Source organism: Trifolium pratense, linkage group LG1 (assembly GCF_020283565.1).
Source record: "Trifolium pratense cultivar HEN17-A07 linkage group LG1, ARS_RC_1.1, whole genome shotgun sequence".
Classification (NCBI taxonomy): domain Eukaryota; kingdom Viridiplantae; phylum Streptophyta; class Magnoliopsida; order Fabales; family Fabaceae; genus Trifolium; species Trifolium pratense.
The window spans coordinates 49,415,971-49,432,738 of record NC_060059.1 but is presented as its reverse complement, the minus strand read 5'-3'; the positions used below and the strand labels follow the sequence as shown (position 1 = coordinate 49,432,738).

Genomic DNA, 16,768 nt, shown 5'->3' with positions numbered 1-16,768 from the left:
ATCACCAAATAACAATCTAAGATAAGAAGGTTCATAAGTTTCCAAAATCGTTAAAAAGTTAAAGTATAAAAAAATTAGAGTTATTAAAATACAAAACTTCAAATAACCAAATTTTGGATATTATTTCTTCTTGTTGTTGGTCTTTTTGGTGATGTTGTTCTTCTTGATGGTGTTGTTGATGATTTATGTTGTTTTTCATAATGTGTTTATGAAAATTGATTTTTTTAATTTACGAATTTTTTTTTTTTTTTTTTGCTTTCACTACCAGTTAAATTTGGTTCGGGGATTAGTTCTGTCATCAAGTAGTTCCAGCCCCCTCTCGATCGTAGTTGCGAGGGATCGAACCGCGAAAATTATATTTGTATAAAATAATTCCAAGTGATATTAAAAATTAATCCAAAAAAAATTAAAATTTCAACTAAGCTTGCCACGTCATAAAAAATATATATTCTAAATCTAAGTGGCACTGAAAAATGAATATTATAAATCTAAGTGACACTGAGAGGGTAAATGATGGAATCTTCATATTACAATGAGGAAATCGAATTTTATTTTTTTTACGGGTGAAACAAAAGTCGCCCATATTATAGGGGGCAAAAGATCTATTAACTCTTTTGTCAAAAAAAAAAATATTAACCCCAAAAAATATGACTCTTGAAGTTATACAAATCAATTACCTAGAATATCATCAATCAATTACATTCATGATACCACCAATCAGTTACAAAGTTTAAATTAAAAAATTAAAATTTTAATATTGATAAATCATACACAATTCTCTCATTCTCATATATTAAAGTTGACTTTTGAAGTCATGCATATCAATCACCAAAAATACCTCCAACCAATTATTACATGCACAACACCATCAATATATTAAAATTTGTTTTCCTTAATGTTTTATGTAATACCACGTGCATATATAACAATTTCTTTTATCTCTTACTCCCTCCGGTCCTTTTTATAAGGAACAATTTGAGAAAAAAAATTGGTCCTTTTTATAAGAAACAATCATTAAATTTATTCTTACAATTCCATTTCTACCCTTATTAAATTGTATCCATTCCAAAGTTATGCATTAATTAGAGTGACATATTCCCTAAGAATAAATTAATACACCAAGGTTAGTTTTGGAATAGATTGTAAAATTTTAGAATTTTTATTAAGAAAGATAAGGTTTCTTGGTATGTGTGTTTTTACCAAATTGTTCCTTATAATAAGGACCGGAGGGAGTATTTCTTTTCATATTTTCTTTTGTATTTCTCTCTTTTCTTTCCTGTCACCTTTTTTGCATACATTCATAGTGCAAATTTACTATAATAATTCAAAAAATTTAATTAATATTAATTGGAAAAGTTTTCTATTTAATAGATAAGTTTACTAATTTTTTACAAAAAAACAAAATAAGCTTCCCAATTAATATTAATTAAGAATTGGGTTGATTCATCTAAGTATTACATTGATATTACAAAATAAAAAATGCATATTCTCCAACTATTTAAAATATATACTATTAAATTAAATTTATGTTCATCAAATTTATGTAAACCCTGCCTGCCCCGCCTCGATTTTGACGTGGAAAATTCGAGTTGACTGAGTTTGAGTTCTGGTTAGGATGTTCCCCGATTTTAAAAGACGGGGGTCGGGAAGGTATCGAGATATTGATACCCACCCTGAACTCGTCCTTGAACCCACCCCGCTTATATAGAGAATGAGATACGGAGATGCAGCAGATTGAAAGAAGGGAGAGATATTTCAAGAAACAACATCGATGGATTTGAAATATTTATGAAGACATGATTCCAGGTGTGGAAAACTTCACTATTAAGGTAATTTAAATCAATTTTTGTTTTTATTTGATTTTATTTGTAAATAAACTTAAAGGGTAATTGATATTGTTAATTTTCGATCTGGGTTTAGTTTAGGTTATAGTTTGATGTTTCTTGCATCATTTAATTTTTTAAATCAATGTTAAAAGATAATTTTGATATTGTTAATTTTCCATCTGGTTTTAGTTTAGGTTATAGTTTGATGTTTCTTTCATCATTTAACTTTTTTTTGGCAACAGAGCAAATTAGCATCGGTGGGTCAATGCCAGCGTGTCGCTAGAGTGATTTGCGACCACAATAGGAAGTGAAAGTAAGTGCAATGACGACAGAAGAGGAGGTGGTGCAAGGTGGCTCATTTTAACCAGTTGTAATGGATTAACCATAACCAAATTCATATCCAAACCCATTTTTTTTATTTGGATATCCATAATCAATTAGTGGATACCACAACCAAATTTTATGTCCAAATTTCTCAAAGATCAAATTCAAAATATTTCTGAAAAAATTGAGAACTTTTTTCTTGAAAATTGAAACATTTTTTCCCAAAAAATTGAGAACTTTTTTTCCGAAAAAAAATCGGAAACTTTTTTTCCGGAAAATATCTGAAACTTTTTTCCGAATAAAATATCGGAACTTTTTCTCGAAGAAAGATCGGAAACGTTTTTCCAGATAAAACTATGGAGTTGTTTTTATCTAAAATTAAAATTTTTTTACCGAAAAAATCGGGAACTTTTTTTCCGAAAATTAAAATAAAAAAAATTTTACCGAAAAAAAATCGGAAACTTTTTTATGGAAAAATCGGGAACTTTTTTACGAAAAAAGATCAAAATAATTTTCCCGAAAAAAGATCGGAAAATTTTAAAAACTCGGAATTGTTTTTATCTGAAATCGAAACTTTTTTCCGGAAAAAATCGGGAACTTTTTTTCGGAATAAAATCTCAGATTTTTTTCCCAAAAAAAAAGATCGTAAACTTTTTTCCCGAAAAAAACTCCGGAATTATTTTTTATCTGAAATCGAAAATTTTTCCCGAAAAAATTGAGAACTTTTTTTCTCGAAAAAATATCGTAAACTTTTTTCGGAAAAAACTCCGAAATTGTTTTTTTTATATGAAAGCGAAACTTTATTCCCAGAAATAATCGGGAACTTTTTCTCTGAAAAGAATCGCAAACTTTTCCCAAAAAATGATCATAAACTTTTTTTCGGAGAAAACAAAAAAAAAAATTCCGAAAAAAATATCATAACATTTTTTCTGGAAAAAAGATCGGATACTTTTTTTCCTGACAAAACTTTGAAATTGAAAACTGAATTTTTTACTCAAAAACCGATTTTGAAAAAAAAAATCAGTTGTTAAACTAAAAATCAGTTCTAAAAGTGGTTATGGACATAACCGGTTTTATGAAAACTAAACCGGTTATGATATTTGGTTTTAATATCCGGTTATGATATTTGGTTATGGACAGTTATTTTGGTTTATCCATGATGCTCATCCCTAGGTGGTGCGGAGGTGCGACGACGTCAGAAGAGAACAACGTTGGAAGAGGTGTGGAGGTGAGCTGCGTTGGAGACAATACAGGAATCATAGAAGCTCAAGACATGTGGCAGAATCTAGTGCATATGATTAATCACACGAATAATTACTCATTCAAAACTTACCAAATCTATCGAAACAAAAAGAAATAAGAACAAACTAATATTTACATTTGGTCTCATGTTTTTTCTTATCACAATAAAACTTTATTAATTTATGTTTTATGATTAATTCTAGACCACAATACCTTTCACTCATTCTAAAATTTTGAACAGACAAATGCAAAACTAGGGATGTCAATGGATATTCATGTGTGTGGATAGTATAATATCTGTGTTCACCCATTAAATAAATATGATATTCGTATCTGCTCCATATCCGTGCGGGTATCCACTAAGCGTTTAATCTGCGGGTTTTGAGGTATCCGCATATATTAACATATATCCATTGATGATAAATTGTTAAAAAAATATTTTTTTCTAATTATCTAAAATTTCTTAAAAGAAGTAAAAAAAATATTAACACATAATAATATATTCATACATTTCACTTTCAATTTAACAACAATGTAACCACGTTCATTTTTCTTCTTTTTACCAAAACTTAATATAATATCCATATATTTCTCTTTTAAAAAATAATATACATACATTTCTAACTAAAATAAAATTCATCATAAAGTTATGCAAAATATAAAAGCCTCTTTTATATTTAATAACTAAGGATATTTAAGTAATTTTCTTATTTATTAGCGGGTACGGATATCCGCGGGCATGGATACCATTAAATCTGTATCCATATTCATTAGGTATCGGGTAATTAAAATATCCATTTATTTCATCCATAGATATCCAATAAATTATCTGCCCCGTATCCGTGGCAGATTTTATCCACGGATATTTAGACGGATATTTGCATGTATGGATATTTTTTGTCATCTCACAACAAAGGAAAATAACTCAGAAATAAAGTCACCATATATCTTGCAGAAATGTTAAACCAAAGTCTGAATCAAATTTAATAATTAGATGACATAATCATTACTTATACATCAACATCAATCTCTATTTTTATATAGTATCATCAATAACTACATAGAGATTATGACTTAGTCTAATTATATTTTGACTTTTTGCTAAGGAATGTAGATGGTATGTTATTTTGACTCAAGCACTAGAGCAAAACCTTGGAGTAGTTGGAGCAGAATGCAAACCAAAGCACTTAATTTCATTACTGCTTTTAGCTTCTGGTTTCACTCTTACCTTCTCACTAGCATCCACCCATTTTTTCAGCCTATTAATCAACTTTTTCTTTTTGGAACAAGAAGGGTCACACTAGTACAGAAAACACTTTTTACATCTGGCCAAAACCCCCTTTTACATCTGGCCCAAGTCAGAGGTAGACGTACGAGAAGTAGTAAGTTTATGCTTTTTACATCTGACATTCGCCAGATGTAAAAGTATCCCCTTTTACCTCTGTTCTCGTGTTTCAGCTGACCAATTTTTTTTTTTAATTAAATTGGACCTTTTACATCTGACCAAGTCACCAGATGTGAAATAGTAACTTTATTTAATTTTTTTTTTCAAAATCCTGCGTTTTTTTTTTTTTTTATATTTTTAAATCCTATTTTGTAATTAAAAAAAACCAAAATAGCATTACAATTCAACATTCAACCAAAATACAATTACATTCAACCAAGTCATTAAAATTCAACATTCAACCAAAGTGTTACAATTCAAATAAAATACAAGTCTTACAAGTCAAGCAAAATACCAAAATACAGAGATGCATCGTTATCCCTAGGGGACATGGCTGCACTTGGAACACCGCTACTTATTCTCTGTGATAGCAACACGTCTCCTGAACTTCCTGACATGGCATTTTTCAAGCGCAGCTGCTCAAAATACAAAACTTGTACCACCATCTGCAGTGGAAGCCTGTCATTCTGGGCAGCATGGTTGCATGCTTCTTGAGACAGCTTTTGACAGTCTATAAACTTGCAAAGTTTCTTGCATTCTTGTTCTGTTAATGCTGTATGGGCCTGAACAGAGGGAAAAAGGAGATGCATTGTTAACGTGAAGTAGGAAAAGTTAATAACAAACATAATTGACTGATTAGTTTTGCAAGTGTAACTGTTTCATGATTGAGAATGTGTTTTGCATATGCAGTGCCTAAATATTGGAATTAGAAAACAATCTTCTCTATAAGACTATAACCAAAAGCAAATTTACCTTCAAATAAATGTCGACGGCTCTATAAAGGCCATCATCGATGACACGAGCATAATCAGGAAGTATCTCAATCAAAGCAATGAATTTCTGTAGACTTAAGCAAGGATCAGGTGCAATTTCTGCTAAAAAAGCATCAATAAGCTGTCCTACTTTTAGCAGGGAACCATGTCCATTAGAACCAATTCCATCGGATTCATATCCGTAGTCTTCCGTCTCTTCCTCTTCAATTCGCTGCAAGAAATTCACCAGTAACCTATGAACTGTATCCACATCAAACAAGGAGTCTCCACTCTGAAGAGATGGTATAAGAAGATCATCTAGTGAAACCATTTCCAACCTTAATGATATCCTTCTTTCAAGCTCAAGCCTACATGGAATTGTGGCACCCAACATTATAGCCATCTTTAACATGCCAAACAAGAAAGTCAAGGGAATGAGGACAAACAGAACTTCATGGCAAGTTCAAATGTCTGGTGTCCTCCTGGAAAATTGAGGAGCTCCAAATTTGAAACATTTGAACCCTTGTTAGCTTCAGCAACCATCTTTCGGATCTTCCCACTTAGGGTAACCAAGGGAAAATATATGAACCACAACATCAAACCAGCTTTTAGTTGAAATCCAAAGCCATAATATATTACTAAGTTTACCATATAAAACTTACAATTTAATATGACTAATACAAAAAGCTTAGGAATGTTGAAATATTTACCTTATGCAGCAGAAATGACTCCCCATCAACCACAATTGTAATGTCACCAGCAACATTAGCAAAAATCCTGCCATGAAGAAGAAAAATCTGATTTCACAATAGACACAAAAGCCCTTCATGAAAACCACATAGTACATTCAAAAATCTCCTGTATCCTCTTAGTCCTTCTACCCAAACAAAAACACCTTAATTCGTTACACAAAGAAAGATGTGAAAGAATTTAACAGCATTCACAGAGTAAAACCTCAAGAACAAGAATTTTGATAATCTATATATACCTCAGAAGCTCCAAATATCTCAGAGTAAAACATGTGTTGGATAGATATTAAGTATTCACTTCAAGATTTATATGCATAGCTAACCAAGTTATCAAATGTAGTTACATGTTTAATCTACTGTCAAATGAATTAAACACAAATACACTCACACAAGACACATATATAGTAAAAAAGAACTAATAAGCAAAAAGAAAAATAAGGGTAATTGAGCCTTATTGCAGAAGTACCTGGTAGTGTAAGAGTTACAAAATTTAGGAGTAGTAGAAGAGTGCTTAGTAGAAGAAGAGAGGGAGTTTTCAGAAACCATTTTTTTCCTTTCTTTCTATTAGAGGGAGTTAACACATGGACATCGAAAATGTTCATTGCTTTTAGGAGGAAGATTTTTTTCATCATTATTTTCGGGAGATGGAAGATTGATTTCAGCAAATCGAATAAATTCAATCACTCCCCGTTCAAACTCGGCACTTAATCTACTAGCTTTCATCCAACTACGATCCATACCTATGTTGTGAAATTAAGTTAAAACATGGTAACACCAACTAAAGTATTGGTTTCGTACCCGATGGGAAACCAATCACTTAAATGAATCAATTGCAGTAGTAACAATTCTAAGAGCTAAAACCAAGTAACAAACCACAAACCATGTAAAATCACGAAAGAAATCACAAAGAAATCAAGTAACAAACCAAGTAATAAACCACGAAAATCACAGAAAACATTGTTTATAATATGAACGCTTATAAGTCACGAAAATCTATATTATACTGGTGTTAAGCTATCAATTTATATAGCTATCAATTTAGTTTCACTTTGCTAAAATTTCCTCAACACAAAAGAATCAATTCAATCACAAACTAATAGCATAAACTAATTATTAGTAAGTAATCACAATGCAATAAGCTAATTTTCCAGAAAGAGATTAACACCAGTATTAGCTTTAAATAACATCAAATCAGAGAGAGAGCGAGAGATTACGGATAAGCGACAAAAATCACGATAGAAATTTATAAGCACTTAGATTTAGCTTAACACCAGTATTAAAAAGGAAAATCACGACAGAAATCACGAAAAGGAAAATATTTAAAAAGGATTAAAATAGAAAGAAGAGTACCTGAATCGATTTGGAGTTAGGGTTCGTGAGAGAGAGGACGGCGCTGGTGGTGAGTTGAGAGAGAGGACGGCGCTGGTTCTTGCGAAGGTGAGGACGGCGCTGGGTTGATGCGTTTTGGGTGCGAATCGAAGGTGAGGACGGTTTTGCTTCTTCGTTCGTTCGTGAAGGTGAGAGGGGTTTGCTTCGTTCGTGAAGGTGAAGAGGGTGGGTGTTGCTGGGTTGCTACGAATTGAAGGTGAGGACGGCGCTGTGGGTTGCTGCGAATTGAAGGTGAGGACGGCGCTGTGGGTTTAAGGTGAAGAGTGTTGCTCGTACGCGAATTGAAGGTGAAGAAGGGTTTAGTTCTTTTGATAATTGGGAGAGAGACAGATACACTACCTTTACCTTTGTTCCAAATTTTTTTTTTTTTTTGTATTTAACCTGACATTTTACATCTGTGCCTAAATATGGCCAGATACATACATATTTTAGATAATTTTCACCATAATTACAAGATTGCCACCGCGTTTAGTTATGCTTCTGGTACATTGAAGTCAGATGTAAAAAGTCTTGTCTATTTATTTTTTACATCTGTGGATATTGAAGCCAGATGAAAAGGTTACTCCACATAGCCTTTTACATCTGACATATGCTCGTCAGATGTAAACATGATGTGTAAAAAGTCATATTTGTACTAGTGTCACCATGAAAATTAGAACCAATGCAAGACACATTTTGATGATCCAAAAAGGAACAATGCAATTCATGCTTCATTAACTCTTGCCTTAAACAAACATTAATCTCCCTTAAGTGAATAAGTTCTTCAACTTCAATTTCACGTTTCTTCTTAACATGCTCCAATTCATTTAGAATCTTGTTGTAATCTTCCTTCAGAACATCTTTTGATTCAATCTGCAAATAATATTTCAATGGTTTTTTATGTGACTCTAATTCCTTACATGCATATTCTTCTGATGTTTCAAGTTTCTTCATAAGTTCATTCTTCTCATCTTGAAAATCTTCCAAAACCCTTTTAAGCTCTTTAATTTCATCTTCTAACTTATGAATCACACTAGCCCTTTTTTGCAATTCATCATGGTTTCTCAAGATTTCTTCTTCTCCCTCTTTGATCATCAAAGATTGCTCCTTTATCAAAAGAGATTGACTCTTTGATTTTTTAAGTAGCTTCTGAACTTTCTTTTGAAGCAACCTATTCTCTGATTTCCAAAACTCAACTTTTTCAATAATCTTAAGGTATTGAACTACAAAACTCTCCAACCTCATTGTTTCTGTCTCTATGAATGAAATCTCTCTATCAAAGAACTCGACTCGAGACGTTTCGAGTAACAACATGTTTTTGATTTCCATAAGCATAGATTCTTTCTCTTTCATTTCACAATATTTATCAAATTGTAAAGTCAAAGCTAATTCTCTTATTTGCATACCTTCAAGCTTGCTTCTTAAGCAAGTAATCTCTTGTTCCAAATCAAAGCTTCGAGAAACAACACTACTATCTACAGAAGTATCATGTTCTTCTTCTTTTTCTTCTTCATCTTCCATAGAAGAAAAATTGTCAAAATTTTCTTCATGTTTATTTCCATCACGAGAATTGATTTCAGGGGTATGAGAGTAATTTTCTGAAAAGGAAGAGACTTTTTTTAAGCTTTTTTTGGTTATGATCCATGCATAGATCAAACCAGCCAAAGAAACAGCTAAAGGAACACCAGCTTTTAGGATAATAGGTTTAAGGTTCTCTGCTTTAAGTGTTGTGTTTTCCATCCAAAAGAAAAGTAGAAAACTTAAGCTATTGGGTTAGACTTTTTCCTATGATGAGAATTTAATTTGATTGAAAATTTAACAAGGTGTTTCTTATATGGTATAAAAGGATTAGAAATGTTACATTGTTTAATGTTTGTGTACATAGTTTTCCTTTGTTTAGAGGAACATTGATATGTGGCTTTTTGACTACTCCAAAAGTCTTTCCACGCTACCATTCCTGGTGCTCTAAGGAATCTGATTCCTTTCTGAATTAATCAATTGCATTAGCTTAGGAAAATAATGGTTTTCAAGTTGGGCTTCTTTTCTTCCATGGGTACGTGTGATCATATTAGTCATACAATATATTCTCCAAATGATATTTTCTCTTCGGGCCCCATGTATTTTTTATACCTCCCAATATTCCAATTTTGCCCTTGATAAAAACTTCGGTTCGCAGAAATCGAAGTTTTTTCTAGTTCAAATTCAGGAAAATTTCGGTTAACAGAAACCGAATTTTTTTTTTCAAGGCAAAAAAAATTCGGTTCGTAGAAACCGAAGTTTTTATTGAAGGGCAAAAAAGTAAAATCCAGAGGGTAAAAAAGAACCATGGGGAGCCTAAAGAGAAAATATCTCTCCAAATAATCAAGCATGGTCTCAATTTAAAGCAAAAGTAACCCACTTCAAAAAATTTAGGACCTGAATTTGCTGCGGTTAAAAAAACATATAGTTTAAAGTAGTAATTAATTTCAGCCACTCATTTTATATCGGACGGTTTAGATCATATGTATATTAAAATGATTTTAACTATCTATTTAGATCGGACGGTTCATACTGTAATTGTGTCAACGCAGTTACAGCAGCAAATATGTATTTTTTAAAGTAAAGTAAATATGGTAACTACATGAATATTTGATAGTAGGATGCGAGTTCGAATTTAAATTTTATTTTTTTTAACAATTAGTGTGTGTGAAATTTGTCGATGACTCTTTAAAAAAAAGTATAGTAGTTTTTTTTTTTTTACTAAAGTAGATATTATTTAATATTTATTACTAAAGTTCATTTTTTTTAATTTCTCATTTGTTAAAATCAAAATTCTAAACAACCTATTTTTAAAAATACATTGAAATACACCAATTTTCAAAAATATACAACTCAGCTCTTTTTATTCTTTGTTCATTATCGAGGGGTGATTTTAGGTTAATTTTGATCTAGAATCACCCCCTCTACACATTTTTTTCTCATCTTTTCATATAAATAAGTGATCTTTCACGTATATCAATTTTTTTTTTCTTTTTGTTTTTTCGTGTTGTCGTTGTCTAAGTGGCGTTGTGCTGGTCGTCGTCTAGTGTGACGTTATTTGATTTTTCGTATTGTTGCAGTGTTCGCTTATTCCTATTGAAAGATCAACTTCGATCAAATTCAGATTCAATCAATGATTTGGACATCAACGTTGCAGCTCCGGAAGCATGGATATTCCGGTCACTTTAATTTTATCATATTATTTGTAGTAGGCAATTTGCCGTTGTATTCTATTAACTTGAATGCTGTGAGTTTGTTCACAAATTCATCCTTTTATGTTTTTAGCGATGTTGAATATGTGATTGTATTTGAATGAATGAATATCATTTTATTTTTGTAAAAAGAAATAATATTATAATATGAAAATTATTAAAAAAAAGTAATTACTAATCATTAGTATGTTATAGAGGCATCGTTTTAAAAACCGGACCGAACATCGAACCGGCGAGGGCACTAGTTCACTGGTCGAACCACTGCAGGTTGAAAATAAGGGGAATTTGCAGCGTTGAAAGGAAGAGATGCATCAATAAACCACTTCGCAATAGCAAGATCACACCTTTCTACCGCTTCTTTACTTTGTATCACACTTTTTAAAGTAGGTTGAGCTCCCGATGTTGTTCTAGGTAAAAAAATAAGTACCAATTTGACCAATATTCTTTTCCTTTTTAGATGTTGTCGGTGTCGGGTTTGTTGCTACTTGTTGTAATCCACCCCCCTCTGCGGCGGCTGAAACTTCAGCCGCTTCTGAGGCTTTTCTTTTCTTGCTATGTTCATCATAATTTTGTTTCACCAAAAAATGAATTTCTGGAGGCACATCCTTGCAAATTTCAGTATCCCCGAGTATTCCAGCCAAATGTTGCTTTACCCTATGAATTCTCCCTCCACTAAAAACTTTGTTACAGTACAGACACAAGAGTCTTGTTGTTCGGAATCTGTGTACAATGTGCCCAAGTTATACCAGTCTTCCTCCTAACATTCCTTTCAACTGAACTTGGAGCAGAAGAAGCTTCTTGTGATTGTGGTAGTGATGGTGGTTGTGATGATGGTATTTCAGAAGATGTCATTTAACTAATTTAGAAAGTGCAAACACAAAACAAACAAAAAAAATTAACAATAAAGTAAGTAACAGAGCATAACATAGATATAAATTAAAAGAAAACACAAAAATAGAAATTAACAAGTACTGAACACAAAGTCAAAGATAGAATAGAACCCAAAAATTTTGAGCTTAACATAAAAAAATAAAAAACTATCGATGAAGGTAACTATCAGATGAAGCATAACATAAAAACTTTGCTCATTGAGACCAGCAGAAAAAAAATAGTATTGAACAAAAATTGAACACAAACTGAGCATATCATATGATATGATTCATCAATATCTAACCCATTTCCTAAAAATAGCTATTGAAGAAAAAAAGAAAGTTGAGAGAAGATGAACTGGTCGAAATAGCAATTAAAAACAAAGAAAGAAATAGAAACACTCACCGATGAAGCTACAACGGTTGACAGAGATTCAGAGAGGTCGTCGCTGCTGCGCTAGGGTTCAGAGCAAATAGATGAAGATGAACTCAGTTTATATTTTGTGATTTTGTCGTTCTCTTGTTTCTTTATTTTCTAATATTTAGTTTTCTCCAAAAAAAAATATTTAGTTTTCAGTTTTTATGCAAAACGACGTCGTTTTGGGCTAGGAAAAAAATATATATGCAGTTAAACCGCCGGTTCACCGGTTTTCGCCGGTCCAATACCATGGGCGACCCAACATACGGACCAGACCGGTCTATCCTCCGGTTCCCGGTTCAACCGGTCTGATTTTTAAAACACTGTATAGAGGTTGAATAGAGCCACGCTAGGAAATATCTCGTAAATGGGTTTTTCACTATCACAGCTGGCCGCTGTAATAAATTGAAACCGTTTAATTTAAATTTACGGTTGAGATTGCTTTTACTTAAATTTATAGTGTATAATCTAATCCATTTAATTTCAAATTAATGGTTGTCTGTGGTTTCTTACTGCAACAAAATGTGGTTTGCGACTAGTAAAATGGATTTGGGTTGTATAACTTTGATTATCTCTCAATGTTAGTTACACTTCTGATGTGTGACTTTTCTCTCTATCATACACAAAACACATGTGCTTTCGGCCTATACTCAACTTTTGATATCAATTAACATAAATTTACTTATATTAATATTTTCATCAAATATTTTATTTATTAATAGCGTACCGACTATGTATACCTCCCACGTACCGAATTCTTTGTGAGAGTAACGTACCCGAACCCATGTTGTGTACTAAAACGAATTGCCAACTGTGACTATGATTTGGTGTGTACTGTTGGACTTGGTGTTTGTAGAACTTGTACTACTGAGTATGAGGTACAGTATACAAGGAAAGTCAAAGGCATCACTGCGGATTACATTTTCAATCGAAAAAAATAGTAGCATACCAACTCCAAGAAGTGATTTTAATGTGTACAAGTCCTTCTACTATACCCTAATTTCCTTAAAAAAAAATGCAACCATTTTTATTAAGCCAAATGAACCAAACAACATATAAATCGTAACTTCCTTTTCCTTCTGCCTCTAAAAGTGCAACCAAAATGTGCAATATATAGACATTGTAGAACTTTCAAACTGGTCAATCATTTGAATATATGTACTTAAATGATAATGTTTTGCCCTTATTTGGCCATCTATATATATAGTCCATTTGGTCAAACTTTTGTCCGGAGGTGAGGTGGTTCTCGTTCTTCTACACCACGAGTTCGAGAATTAAGGAATCGATAAACACCACCCCGTGTACCATTTCAAGACAAGTCAAATGTTGATGAAGAAGAGGACCAAACTTGTTTAGTAGTGTGGTTAGCCGGATCTAAAATCTCGATGCCAAGAACAAATGGATGTTCAGTGGCGGAGCCAGGAAAATTATAGAGTTTGGGCAAACTTTCACAAGTGACATAATATATAAATAGTCTCAGTTTTATCTTAAACTAACTTTTAAAAATGTCAATTTTTCCCTAACTAACCCCTAAAATATTAAAAAATTTGGCCCGAGCCCGGACAACTATCCAGGCTTGCTAGGCCTTGCCTCCGTGCATAAATGTGCTCCAAAAAAAGGTCTTATATTTATGAACATAGAGGACATACTCAAATAATTGGTTACTCAGATGTTGATGGGCACACTCTTTCATTCATAGACGATTCACTTATGGGTATTTGTGTTGTAGTTGGAAACTTGATATCTTAAAAGAGTAAGAAATAAAATGCAGTTGCAAGCAATAAAGCAGAATATAGTCATAACATAGTAACATGTGAACTCATTTGGTTGAAGAAGTTACTCAAAGAGTTTCAATTTGAAGAAGGAAGACCCATGACACTTATTTGTCATAATTAAATTGTATTGTATATTGCCTCAAAGCCAGCTTTTACGTCAAAACTATAGTTTTAAATTGCGATTGTGTCGCAAATGCATAAGGCAATTGCGGCCATTACGGTTGCTGCAACGCGCAATGCGGTTGTTACGGAATAAAATCATTTTGAAATTTCACAATAATATAAAATGTCACTACTATGACACTACACTACTTATCCACCATTGTAGAGTCTTAATTTATTCCATAAGCACCGATTTGAATGTACTTAAAATATACGGTTGTGAGATTGTTAAAAGTATAAATTTTTATTAGATTTGATGCAAATTAGGATTTAAGGTTCATAAATTATTTTGGGTGAGAAAGTTTGACCGAATATAGTCAAAATAGTCTAATGCATTTAAGATACGGCCGTACACGTGAATGAAAATAATCACACTACAAGTGTGGTGCGTTGCGGTTGTGGAGACTACCGCATCAGCAATACTGCGACTGCAATTGTGGATGCGGACCGCAATTTAAAACCTTGAGAAAACCATTGTGATGTCCTTGAATTAATGAGTTACATATGTGGCAAACTTGATGCATTTGATTTATATGTTCCACCTTGTAAATATACTCAAGTGTATTCTAGAACATTCTTAACATAATATATTCTATAGCACAATATTCCTTAACATATATTTTTTTAATTAATGATCTTAATTGTAGGCTTGTAGCTGGTGAACGCTATGTCACAACCACATATGTGTCCAATCAAAATTGGCCACATATGTGTCCTAATAGAAATTAGTCACTTTGGCACAATTTCTGTGGATACGAACTCATTCTAGATGCCTAGAGTGTGAATTATTACTCGACGATAGACTGATCCACTTGCCAGACTACAGTCATGCCCTAAGGGCATATGAAAAGCAATTCAATATAGAAATATATTATTCTTAAAAATTGTGCATTCAACTTTTCAAAAGTCAAATGATTGTGTTTTTTTTTAGTCAAAAAAAAAAATGATTGTGTTTTAATGCAATAATTCTTCTTTTAGGTTCCTTAATGTAACACCCTTAATTTACCCCTTTATTTTATTTTTCAAAAATAGTTAATTTAATTTATTTAATAAGGATGTCACACTTACTCAACGTAACTATGTCCTCAAATGGTTACAAATTATACAGCGGAGAATAAAAATTAAACCAAAATAATATAAGTTTCAAAGTCCGAATTGAAAATACTGAATCAAATGACATATCCTAATTATTATAAAAATTTAGCAACATAATTAAATAAGTTTCTCCCCAACAACATCCTAACAGAGCGACTCCAAATAAATAGCAAAGCAATAGCTATCCGAACATATCAGCTGTGATTCATCTCCTACCCTTAATCTACCGTAGAGCCAAGCCAGAAGGGGGAATGTAAAGGTGAGCGACAATACATCAAGAAAGTAACTGAATTAAAACACGTAATAACTAGCAACATCATAAATAACAACAAGACCACCTAAGCGGATGGCCATGCGCATTCATCAATCAACCACAATCATCAATTAACAATTAAATAAAGAGAAATAAACAACATCATTTAAATGATCAATATAATTAAAATGCATGCAATGTGCCTAGACTCGCTACATGCATGGGGTACCAGTAACAACGTCATTTCCAGTTTTACATCATGGAGGATCAACATCATTATAAACAACATCATTTTCAACTTCATTAAGCAACGTCATTTTCAACATCATTTATACAACTTCAATAAGCAACATCATTGAACACATGAATGAATGCATGTCATGTTATAATAAGCAACGTCAATAAGAAACATCATTTAACAACTTCGATAGACAACTTCATCATCATTATAACAACATCAATAAACAACGTCCATAAGCAACTACAACAACAACAACATCATAATTTCGGCACAACTTCAACATCATTAAAATAGATAATTCAACATCGTTATAACTACGTAGCTCAACATCATTATTCAACAAAACAACAATTCAAACAACACAATTGCTATAAACGAACTACGGCAAACAACATCGATACACAACAATTATTAGCAACTTCGTTTACAACGTCAACTAAAATTTAATAACTCAATTAGTCATTCACTCCTCTCAGGACAACAACTTATTACTCGTTTTTAACAGAACCCTTAACTCAATTTAACTTGGTTTAGTTTATCAATGAAATTTTTAAAATGCGATGAGAGAGAGAGGTAGAGAGAGAGTGAGAGGCGCTGCATCTAGGGCTTCCTTAGAGCCGCCGTATCGGTCACCGCCTTCACCGGAAGCAAGGCACAAACGGGGGAGAGAATCAGCAGATAGTCGAGGTTGGACTGAGGTGAGTTATCGACGTCGGAAAGGGCTCCGAGAAGTGGATAGAAGGAACGGCCGAGATATGCAGAACCATCGATATCATAGCAGAACCAATTCCATCCTTGATTTTCATTCCTTTCACGATGAACGATCATGGCCTCAACATCACGATCTCGATCACGACTCAGATAGGAGGTTACAGACGCGGTACAACAAGGAGGTGCGCCGCGATCGCAGGCGATCAAGATATCTCCATCGGCGGCGATCTGTTTCATCGTTTTCTTCTCAGAACTGACATATGGCTGCGGGAGATCGATTTGGACGGCGGCAGGGCAAGGAAGGAAGGA

General features: G+C 32.9%; 2 protein-coding genes across 4 annotated transcripts; both read right to left on the bottom strand.

The window, feature by feature from the left end:
* Positions 1–4,352: 4,352 nt before the first annotated feature.
* Positions 4,353–9,699, bottom strand: LOC123904520 (protein CHUP1, chloroplastic). Its single transcript, XM_045954177.1, has 2 exons — positions 8,371–9,699; positions 4,353–4,691 (listed from the first exon to the last, which is right to left on the bottom strand). The coding sequence occupies exons 1-2, from the start codon at positions 9,443–9,445 to the stop codon at positions 4,525–4,527; spliced, it is 1,242 nt and encodes a 413-aa protein (XP_045810133.1). The 5' UTR covers positions 9,446–9,699; the 3' UTR covers positions 4,353–4,524.
* LOC123904526 (BTB/POZ domain-containing protein At3g08570-like) lies at positions 5,061–8,298 on the bottom strand. 3 transcript variants are annotated; one of them, XM_045954180.1, is made up of 6 exons: positions 7,688–8,298; positions 6,804–7,077; positions 6,299–6,365; positions 6,040–6,147; positions 5,590–5,956; positions 5,061–5,399 (listed from the first exon to the last, which is right to left on the bottom strand). In XM_045954180.1, the coding sequence occupies exons 2-6, from the start codon at positions 6,967–6,969 to the stop codon at positions 5,112–5,114; spliced, it is 996 nt and encodes a 331-aa protein (XP_045810136.1). In that variant the 5' UTR covers positions 6,970–7,077; positions 7,688–8,298; the 3' UTR covers positions 5,061–5,111. The 3 variants fall into 3 exon arrangements, with proteins under 3 accessions (XP_045810136.1, XP_045810139.1, XP_045810145.1); XM_045954183.1 differs by having other exon boundaries at positions 6,040–6,167; positions 7,688–8,297; XM_045954189.1 differs by lacking the exon at positions 6,804–7,077 and having other exon boundaries at positions 7,688–8,296.
* Positions 9,700–16,768: the final 7,069 nt, after the last annotated feature.